Below are 10,580 nucleotides of genomic sequence, written 5' to 3' on the forward strand. Positions count from 1 at the left end.
TATTACGGCAGGGATATATTTGGACCGAAAGTATAACGAGGGATATATTTAAATCTTTTCTCATAATACAAGGGTATATTCCGAAATATTAATTTAGAATAACATAACTTAAAACATTAAAATACTAAACTCATAAATTTCAGATCTTGAACCCATAAAAACTAAAAGGCCATTTGAAGGATATATGAAAGATGGAGCACTAAAATATGCAGCAAACAAAATAGGAGACTCTGATAGCAACTTAGACCTTCTATCAATTTAACACATGCTAATAAATTATTGAATGGCGTTCAAATCAAAAGGAATGTCCACTCAAGAAGACTATATGTCTCATGACTTAGATTTTTTGAGTATACATAATCATAATGACTCGACTAATTCACGCAAAACTATCCTAAGATTCATAACACCTTATTCCTTCTATTTATGAAATTATTGAAATGCCTTTAAATCAGAAGAAATGTCCCATCAAAAACACCACGTAGCGTCCTATGAAATTATTTTCTTTAAACATTCCATATTCGAATTACATTTGCTCGATTTATCTAGTCTCAGAATAGATACACCTACTAAAGAGGATAAAATGTTTCTTACCAAGAAGTTGTTCATTCACAGAACTCAAATACAATAAAAGTAGTAGAAAGAATGAAGTGATCATGTATTACACATGACACTCTTTCAGAATTTATACTTGATGGATTCGGAACATACGGTTGCCTACATGTGGATTATCTTGTCGACTACCTTATTTTGGTCAGTTCTTAATAAACCAAATAATGCAAGAGGTATACTTTTTTGGAAATAACCTAATCCTATGTTAAAATTTGCAAGCCCCCATCCAAGAGAAAAACATAAGAAAAGTTGAACATCATTTTCAAGCTTGTTGCAACTAGTATAATACTGCCAATACGTATAAATATTCACTCATATACAATGACCAAAAAAAAAAGTGTAAAAAACACATAATAATGTATTTGGCAAAAAGAGAAAAGAAAGATAACAGAAACCATCTGAGCCTTTCTAATCCTACCTACACACCTACAAGCTTCAAGCTTGGTTTCTGAATATCTCCTTTATAACACACTTATAGTATAATTTTCTACCCCTTTAATATTTACGTATATACGAATAATAATTTTGTAGTACTATACTTGATTTTGCAAGTCTTTTGAGCTAATAAAAGTCCCATGAAATCCATATGGAACTCTAGATGGAAGTTTAACAGTAGCCTCCAATTCTAGAGTCATAGCATTCACAATTTGTAGTTCTGATTTCCATGTCTTCTCGTCATGGCAAAATGCAAGAATAAAACCGTCATCTTCGTTCTCAGAATTTACGTTTCTCGGTAAAAATAATGGCTCACCTCCATATCTTTTATCTCCATACATATATTTCTGAACTTCCCCTGTTGATAAGTCCACTTTTGCAAATCCTGACACTTTTGGCCATGGCTCTGCAATTGCAAGATAAGCATATTGTGTTTTTCGACCAAGTTTGTTCCTATTAACCATTCCGGCTTCCAAATTAACTTGTTCTGATGATGAAATTATAGCCCGTTTCGTCGATTCGCCTGTCTTCAAATTGAGCCTTATTTCGGACAAAACACTCTGTAAATTCTCATTACATTCGTTGAAAATTGAGTCTGGTGGTGTCATGCATGAGCCAATGACAACTACTTCATCTGTCTCTGGCTCTTCCCAAGCATTCCATAAATGAAAACAGAATGCTTCGGGTGATTCTACCCAAATAATATTCTTCGAATCTTTAGCATTTTTGGGTAGAATCCCGAACCTGGATTTCTTGTCTTTGTCATAAATTACTGGTGAACCACCTTTGATCATTTCTTGAAGCTTGAACACAACTTGCTGGTCGGGAATTACGACATAATTCTCGGTAATAGCAAAATCATGCATCATGGTCGGGACGTCCAGTGGGATTTCGACGTCAGGTGATTTCTTCCCGTCGGTCGAAAACATGAAGTACTTCAAGTAAGGCTTTTGAACTACGTCGTAGCTCAAAGCAAAAAGCTCACCCGAAACAGGATCAATTTTCGGATGAGCAATCATTGTGCTTTTTAATTGCTCCTCAAAATCGTACCTTCCAACAGTTTGAAGGTCACCAGAAGACGAGATTTGAACTTGATACGGGACATCATCTTCTGACATGGCTAAAAGTTTGTTGTTAAAGTAAACCAATCCGGCATTAGCCACTCCCATGCCGTGGCTATGATTCACGAGCCCGAATAGTCCACGAGCGTAGAAGAGCAATAGCCGCGCAATTCCAGAATGGCCATGAAGTTCACCAATGGCTTTTGGAAAAACAGGGCGACCCAATTCACGTTCTTGAACTAATCTTTGCGTTTCAGTGAAACGGCAAGAATAGCTCACAGAGCTATCATCGATGGTGACGACATGAATCATGCCGTCGCCATCAAAAAGGTGGTGACCCGCTACTGGTTCAAAGAGCGGATTAGCACCGTTACGGACATAAACCCCGTTAATGCAATCGGGAATTGTCCCCGTAACGGGGAGATTATGCCGGACGGGCTGTTCCGGCACCGGAGCAAAGTTGCCGGCGATTTGGACACGTGGGTCAGCTGTTTTAGGGAGTGGATTTTGGAGTTCGCGTGAGACTAACGCGCTCTCAACAATATCTAAAGCTTTTGCTGCTGCTCTCTGGAAAAGATTCAAGTCAGGAGTTTGAGGCTGAGAGTGTAACTGTTTGTTGGGAATTGTTGGATTTTGTTTTTTCCGTTTTGGGAAAATGAGTACAGCAGGGGACTGTAAAGCAGAGTGGATGTTAGTTTTTCTAATTGTGAGATTTTTCATGGAGCTGGACTTTGAAGGGAGGGAAAAATCAACATGAGAAGAAGAATAAGAAGTTGAAGGTGAAAAGGGATGAGAATTTTGGGTTGTAGCCCAAGTAGTATAATTTGCAGATGTAGAAGTCATTTTCTTGTTGTGTTTAGTATTTTGAAGAGGGAGAGAAGAAAAGAAAGAGAGGATTGTGCGAGAAGAGAGAGGGAAAGAAAGGTTTAAATAGAAGTATGTGTTTGAGAAAAAGAGGGGAGTGTGTATGGTAAAGAGGGGAATGGAGGTCCACCTTAGACATCTAAGAGAAGAGCACGTGGTGGATTTTGTGAGATAGTCACTTGGGAGCAACATAAGGGGTAGGGGTAAGGGGAAAGAGAGGAGGAAAAAGTTGGAGGAGAGTATGGGCGGAAGTGTTTTTCATCGGGCATCTCGGAGCATTAAGCTTTTGCTATGTACAGGATTAGGCCGGACCACGAGGGTATATTGTACGCAGTTTTACCTTACATTTCTTTATGAGGCTGTTTCCACGGCTCGAACCCGGTACCCCCTAATCACACAGCAGCAATTTAAATATTAATTTGAATAATTATAAACTAATATAATAATATATTACCTTAGTATATATAAAATGTATATTGCATTTTATTAATTTGATGTATATATCGGATATGAAAAATAATGCAAGAAAAACTAGTAAAAACTTATTGGGTTGTTGGTGAATTTGTGGGAAGATCACTTGGGATCAACATATGCATAACCGAACCGCGTAAGATAGAGTTAGGAGAAAGAAAGTGGGGTAGAGGGTGCAAATGTTGTATTTGAAATGAAATACTAATAAAAAGATTAAAAGTAATACAACAACAACAACAAAATGACAGTATAATTTCACAAGTAAGGTGCGGGGAGGATAGCGAGTACACAACCTTACTTCTACTTTGTGCAGGTAAACAAGATATTTTCGATAGATAAACCATCGGCTCCAAACAAGCATGCAAAATCACAATAGTATAGAAAAGAAATACAGTAATGTAAAATCACAAAAGCATGCAAAATCACAATAGGATAGAGAAGAAATACAGTAATGTAAAATCACAAAAAGATTAAAAGTAACAGTTTCATAATAAAAAACATGTAATAAAAAGTACATTTAAGGAAATCTTTAACTATTCAAAATATAATACTCCCTACGTTTCATATTAAATGAGGTACATTCCTTTTTAGTCTGTTCCAAAATAAATGACACATTTCTAAATTTGGAAATAATTCAATTTAAACTCTTTCATTTTACCCATTTATCCTTAATGAGAAGTTTTTATAGTCACACAAATGTTATGGTCTCACAAACTTTTTACCCCTTAAACTTTTAAGATCACAAGTTCCTAAAGTCTTCTTCTTTTTTCTTAAACTCCGTGTCAAGTCAAACTATCTCATTTAATATGAAACGGAGGGAATACTTTATTATCATATGAAATAAGATAAATAGATGTGTAACTTTTTCAGCAACAAAAGTATCAAAAAGTTATTGAGTTTTTTGGTTCCAAGAACCAACTTATTTGAGTTTGTTTGGTTCCAAAGTTTTAGCATCAACTTTGGAAGTTGTTTTTAATTTCTGATTTATAAAGTTGGAAATCAGTGTTATTGGAGGAGATGCATGAATTAAGGACCAATAAGAGATGGAAAATAAAGTCAGAGGGCAAAATAACTCAGTCAAAACAGTAGTCAGCACTGCCTTCTACTGATTGCCCACTTTTAATTGATTTTTGTGCGTTTCCTGAAATTTGCAGGAACTGTAAAAGCGTTTCCCGGCCTACTTCCTAACGCGCTCCGTTGACTCCTTGTTGAACCTTAATACTTCTTCCGTCTTAATTAATGTGGCAATATTTGATTGTCGTTAAATTAAAATAATATTTTTAAAATTTATGATCTAAAACAAATTATATGTATTTGTATAATCATAGAATATCTCATTAAAAATAAATTTTTTTAAATAAGAAAATATATTATTCTTTGTTGAATAGACTAATAGCGTGTTTGGCCAAGCTTCTCTAAAGTTAAAAATATTTTTTTTTCTTTAAAAAGTACTTTTTTTTCAAAGTGTAAGTGTTTGGCCAAGCTTTTAGAAGAAAAAAATAATTTTGAGTAGAACCAAAAATAGTTTGGAGAAGCAGAAAAAGTAGCTTCTCCTCAAAAACACTTTTGAGAAAAATACACTTAGAAACACTTTTTAAAAGTTTGGCCAAACACTAATTGTTATTTAGCATTATTTTTCAAATTAATTAATAAAATACAAATTATTTCTCACTAAAAATACTTTTTCAATTCTCAAAATAAACTAATTATTGAAACTTGACCAAACATACGATAAATATGATATATTAATTGAAATAGGGACAGTACTAAGTTTATTTGATAATTGGTGTTTAAGGATATAGAATTTTGAATAAGCTAATATGAACATATGGAAGTCTCGAAAACATCAATCATACGATGAGAAACGAAAGTGCAGGTAACTGGGATAGATTAAAAAGAAAAATGTATCACAAAAAAAATACAAAATAAAAAAGGGATGCATTTCTGTACTAACTTAAACCATTAAAATGCCATTTTAGATATTGAGTAACATATGAGAAACGTATTTCTTTTCTTGTGTGTTAAGTAAAATACTACGTGTATAACAATAACTAAGGAGAAGTTTTATTGTGTGTCTCGTACAACTGTCATTCGTTGTATGAGATTACTTTTTGTCTTACAAATTTGTGAACTCCAATTTTATACTTTTGGATTCACAAAATTCTGGATCCAAAAAATTGTTAGAGAAGAAAAATACTTAATACAACTAGTGTCTCACATGTTGTCATAGTTTTGTCATTCTAATTCAATCAGAACATTTGCAGCAATCAGATCAAATTAAACAATACTTTTTTGGGCTTCATACATTGTGGTCCACGCTGCAACTCTGCAACTGAAACCCTCTCAACGGCCATTGACAAAGAGTTTAATAGCATGTTTGGCCAAGCTTCTTCTAACTAAAAGTATTTTTTTTTTGTCAAAACTGATTTTTTTCTAAAATTAAGTTGTTTGGCCAAACTTTTGAAAAAAAATGTGCTTTTGAGGAAAAACAGAAGTAGTTTTCGAGAAGCAGAAAAAAGTAGCTTCTCTCCAAAAGTACTTTTGAAAAAAAATACACTTAGAAGCAGTTTTTTAAAGCTTGGCCAAATACAAATTGCTGCTCAGAAGTGTTTTTCAAATTAATTAGCCAAATACAAACTGTTTCTTACCGGAAGTACTTTTGAGAAAAACACTTTTGAGAAAAAACACTTTTCAAAATAAGCTGATTTTTGCAACTTGACCAAACGGGTTATAAGGCGAGGGAAGATAGGATGAAAGTGATAGTTGATAAATTTGCTTTCCGTAGATTTCAGATTGAAAGAGAGTCTCATTTAAACCATTGGTCATTTCGTCTGAACTCTGAAGTACAAGGACATTTTTAATACTCTATTACTTATGCAACCTTTACTTTCTCGTATAAAATCTCACATAATTAGTATTGCCCCCTTCCAAATTATTTGATACATTTCGAATTTCGAAAGTTAAACAAATTTTGCTTTGATTATGAGTTTTTTATATGCCTTTTAAATATTTTTTTATTATTACTTATTATAAATTGTAATTTTTTTTATATGGTTTTCAAATAAATAAATTTTATTTAAAAAATAACTTAAAATTATATATCTGAATTCGCGATCAAAATTGAAAAGTTCAACTCTCAAAATTTGAAATGCATCAAACAAATTAGGACATAGGGAGTAAGGTTGTCTCTTATAAGTAATACTAATATAATGTGTGAAAATTTATGTATTAATTTATATGTGATAAAATGTGAAACAAGCATATGAGTATCAGCAACATATGGACAAGTTTATTAAAAATAATGATGTCCTTAGATTAGGAAATCCCTACATAATAATTCAATGCATAATATTTACTCATATACACTACTAAAAAATAGTTTCTTTTCAACCAAAAAAAGAGCGAATGCGGTTTAGTTCTTAATTATTACCAACCAAAAATCGGCTGAATTGGGCGGGCCAGAAAAATTCTAGTACGAAGCAAAAAAATGACCAAAATTGATCAATGTTTTAAATTTATGCAATTAAAAAATACACTATCTAAGAATCGAACCAAGGTTTGTACTATGGCATGAAACTATTCTACCACTAGACCGTTGGTGCTTGTTGGTTTAAAACTTTAATTTTTTTTTATTTATACTTATTATTAATCGCATTTTTGTACGAAAATAACCGACCGGTTCATTCAATTTTATTAAAAAATAAAATTACGGACCGAAATTGGTCGATTAGTTGACCAAAAAATTGAACGATTTTCTGAATATTAATTTTAAATGAAAAACCGACTTAAGTTGGGCGATTTCTTAAAAACTAAACTATACCGACCGGATGAGTCGAAAAAAAAAATATTTTTTTCACGTTTTGGTGCAAAACAAAACAACTGAATTTGGTCGATTTCACGAAAAAAAAAATGGAAAAATTACATTATTATTCACCTCATAAATAAGTATTTCGTTATAATGGCCGCATAACTCAACAGTTAGTCAAACAACCCCACGGATCATTTTGGCTAATGAGCTAGTCATATATACATGCACTATATTATAATGTAAACATTATTTATACATAAATTAATATTACTCATATTGCTAGTACTGAAATTACCTATCACATGTTGTATCAAGCCTAATATAACACCTAATTTTTCCATAATACCCAATTGAGGTCTAAGTTATTCGGATAATTCTTATATCAGAAATGTAAAGCAGCAAAATAAAAAAGGAATGTATAATACGGGATTTCTCTACAATGATTATACTTAATAATCCCTCCAACCAAACAAATTCTTCTAATTGCTTTTACACAGCTTTTGGTTCCAACCATCCAGAATATATCTCTTATTTCATCCAAATTAATTTTCGAAACCATATATAATAGATTCTATTGACAGTAATTTATTAAGTAAGGCATGCCATAGTCTTCCCAAGATCTAAATCAAACTTAACTAAACTAATCATTATCCAATTACAAACTAATCATTAGTAGAATAAAAATCTTTTACAAAATCTGAAGGCGTTGGAAAAGGAAGGTGCTACGGTAACATGTGATAAAATATTTTATGGTTCAACTGCATGTATATTGCTAAAGAAACATTTATATAAAATGTCTGGAAAGCACTATCTACTAGAGAAGAGTTAAACGAATTGATTTAGAAGATCTTCTACATATATTTCTTTTATCATATTATTATTGTTCCTTTTTTGTAGGAATGCTAACGATAATTGTTGTGTTTATAAAGAACATTGTACATCTGTTCATATTGTCTTAATGTAAGAATCTTATCCCCTGCCTAAAATAAAGTAAGAACATTCGCCCACAAATTATTATAAAGTGGTCGTCTGAACATAAGAATTGTAAAATTCCAAAAAAAAGTTAAAAAAAAAATTCAAATAAAAAAATGGTATTTGTAAATTAGAGTTATATTTGGATATGAATACAATATGGAACTGTTTTTGAATTTTTGTGAATGATTTGAAGTAAAAAATTTCAAAAACAACTTTTTGGAGTGTGTTAAATTTTCGAAAAATTTCAAAATTTAACTTTAAGTGAAATTTGAAATGGCCAAAAACTCATTCCGAAAAAAGTAAAAAACATTTATGGCTACACGGGCCTTACGGAAAATTAGGCCTCGACCTTAATCTGTCGCAGATGACATGAAAGGAGTAGTAGAAAGATCTTAATTTGTTAAAATATTATTTATAGTGAGGATTTAAGTTTTGCCCAAGCATATGGGAGATTAGTCAAACTGAGCACATAGGAGAGATTTCTATTTAATCTTGATAAGACTATTAATCCTATAGAAGATCTAGTCTTAAGATCATACTTAGCCAATGAGACCATTACTCCCATTCAATTACAACAAAGTTATAATATAATTATGTCAGTCATAAGATCTAGACGTGAGATAATCCTAAAAGATCACATCATTTTATCAAATTTGAGAGATTATTTAGTGTCAAATTACATTTAGGTCCTATGCATGCTTAGCCAATGAATTTGGCTTCTCGAAATTGGCATGTGCATTGTCCTCTAAACCTAGGATTACCATCACTAACAACGCATAGATCACAATCAAGGATTTGCCGAATCAAAAAGAGTGTCAAGGACCTAGTCATGATCTTTGTTGAGTCCCACTAAAGAATGAAATAAAGTTCGGCATTTTTAGGAGAGACTATAAACTACGTACTGTGTCTATGTTGCAGTCAAACGCAAACGCAAATATATGCATCGTCAAGTAATAAAGTGACTAAAAATTGAATATCGAGGACTTGTGATTAACTATTAACTAAATTAAACTATCTTAATAATCTAAACAAGAATTAAACCGAGAAGGTTTGATTCTAAACGGAGTAATTAAATAAAAGAAAAATAAATAGGAAACTATGAACAGAGGCCGAGTTGATTTTTACGTTATCAATTCAATGAAAACGATCTAGGGTTATGGACTATCTAGCAATCTTATTGTATTTTTTACTTGAATTAACTAATTAATTTATCTGATTTATTGGTTGATGGGGTTAATATTACTCATAAGAATCTATCGATTTCTTACTCGTCTATTCAAGTTAACTCATTACAAGGAAAGGCTCATTTTATGGGGGGGTATTTTTAGGTTTTGTGGCGGTTTTTGACCCCTACAAAATGAATTGTGGCGGTTTCAAAAAACACCACAGTTACCTTCGCCACGAGCATTTCTGTGGCAATTTTGTAAAACCTCCACGACGACCGCCACAATATAAATTTTTAATTTGTGGCGGTTTTTAAAGGCAATTGGCGGCGGTTTGTAACACCCAAAATATGATCTCTGTGTTTTTAAAAAAAATAATGTAAGAGGGTTATAAACCCCCACAATTTGATCTCAATCTTTTAAAAAAAATAATCATTGGCAGCTTATAACTGCCACAATAGTGGAAAATTTTAATTCAAGGATTCAAAAAATAAACTCAATAACTCATACAACATAAATCCAATTCCATTAAGAATATCTATAGTAACAAACATCAACACATTCAAATTCATATCACACTAAAGTTATAAAAACACATATTTGATAATTTAAACATTATACATTCTACAGTTGTCCATAATAAGTAAATATGCAGATGTGCTAAGTATTTGCTTGGCGATTTGTATTGCTGTCACCTGATCATATTCTCACATCCACCGAATAAAGTAGGCTCACTTTACACATCACATGCTGAAACAGAGAATTTTGATCAAAAACTTATAAAGGAATAAAATTTTGCCAACAAGCTAAAAGGAAGATCTGGGTATATAAATAAACAAAAGATCTGATTCTTCTTACAAATAAATCTGTTACTTGATCCAACAATAGCATTGAACAGAAGTTGTTAGATACTCGCATGAATAAGAGCTAAAGTACAAAGCTATTTCCTTGGATATCATCACAACACTTACATCCACAAACTATTTACTTGATAGTATAAATTCTTGCCATATATTCACGAAAATCATAATGTAACTAATAAATCATAAGTTAACCACTATAAGCTTTCTAACATTTAGAATCAAACAAATAAATTATAAGCTGTAATCTATCCTAATGATTAACATACTTGCATCAAAACTGAAGGCTAATAACACTATGAAATTGAAGCAGAAGAAATGAACTGAATAA

At 32.1% G+C, this 10,580-nt stretch overlaps 1 protein-coding gene across 1 annotated transcript; it reads right to left on the bottom strand.

Moving 5' to 3' along the window:
* Positions 1 to 950: 950 nt before the first annotated feature.
* On the bottom strand, positions 951 to 3,020 carry LOC107814412 (9-cis-epoxycarotenoid dioxygenase NCED2, chloroplastic-like). Its single transcript, XM_016639826.2, has one exon. The coding sequence runs from the start codon at positions 2,949 to 2,951 to the stop codon at positions 1,146 to 1,148; it is 1,806 nt and encodes a 601-aa protein (XP_016495312.1). The 5' UTR covers positions 2,952 to 3,020; the 3' UTR covers positions 951 to 1,145.
* Positions 3,021 to 10,580: the final 7,560 nt, after the last annotated feature.

The sequence above is a fragment of the Nicotiana tabacum genome, chromosome 5 (genome assembly GCF_000715075.1).
Source record: "Nicotiana tabacum cultivar K326 chromosome 5, ASM71507v2, whole genome shotgun sequence".
Lineage (NCBI taxonomy): Eukaryota > Viridiplantae > Streptophyta > Magnoliopsida > Solanales > Solanaceae > Nicotiana > Nicotiana tabacum.

Bases quoted from the DNA above. Each gene is read 5' to 3' on its own strand.
- LOC107814412 (XM_016639826.2), bottom strand. From the start codon at position 2,951: ATGACTTCTACATCTGCAAATTATACTACTTGGGCTACAACCCAAAAT.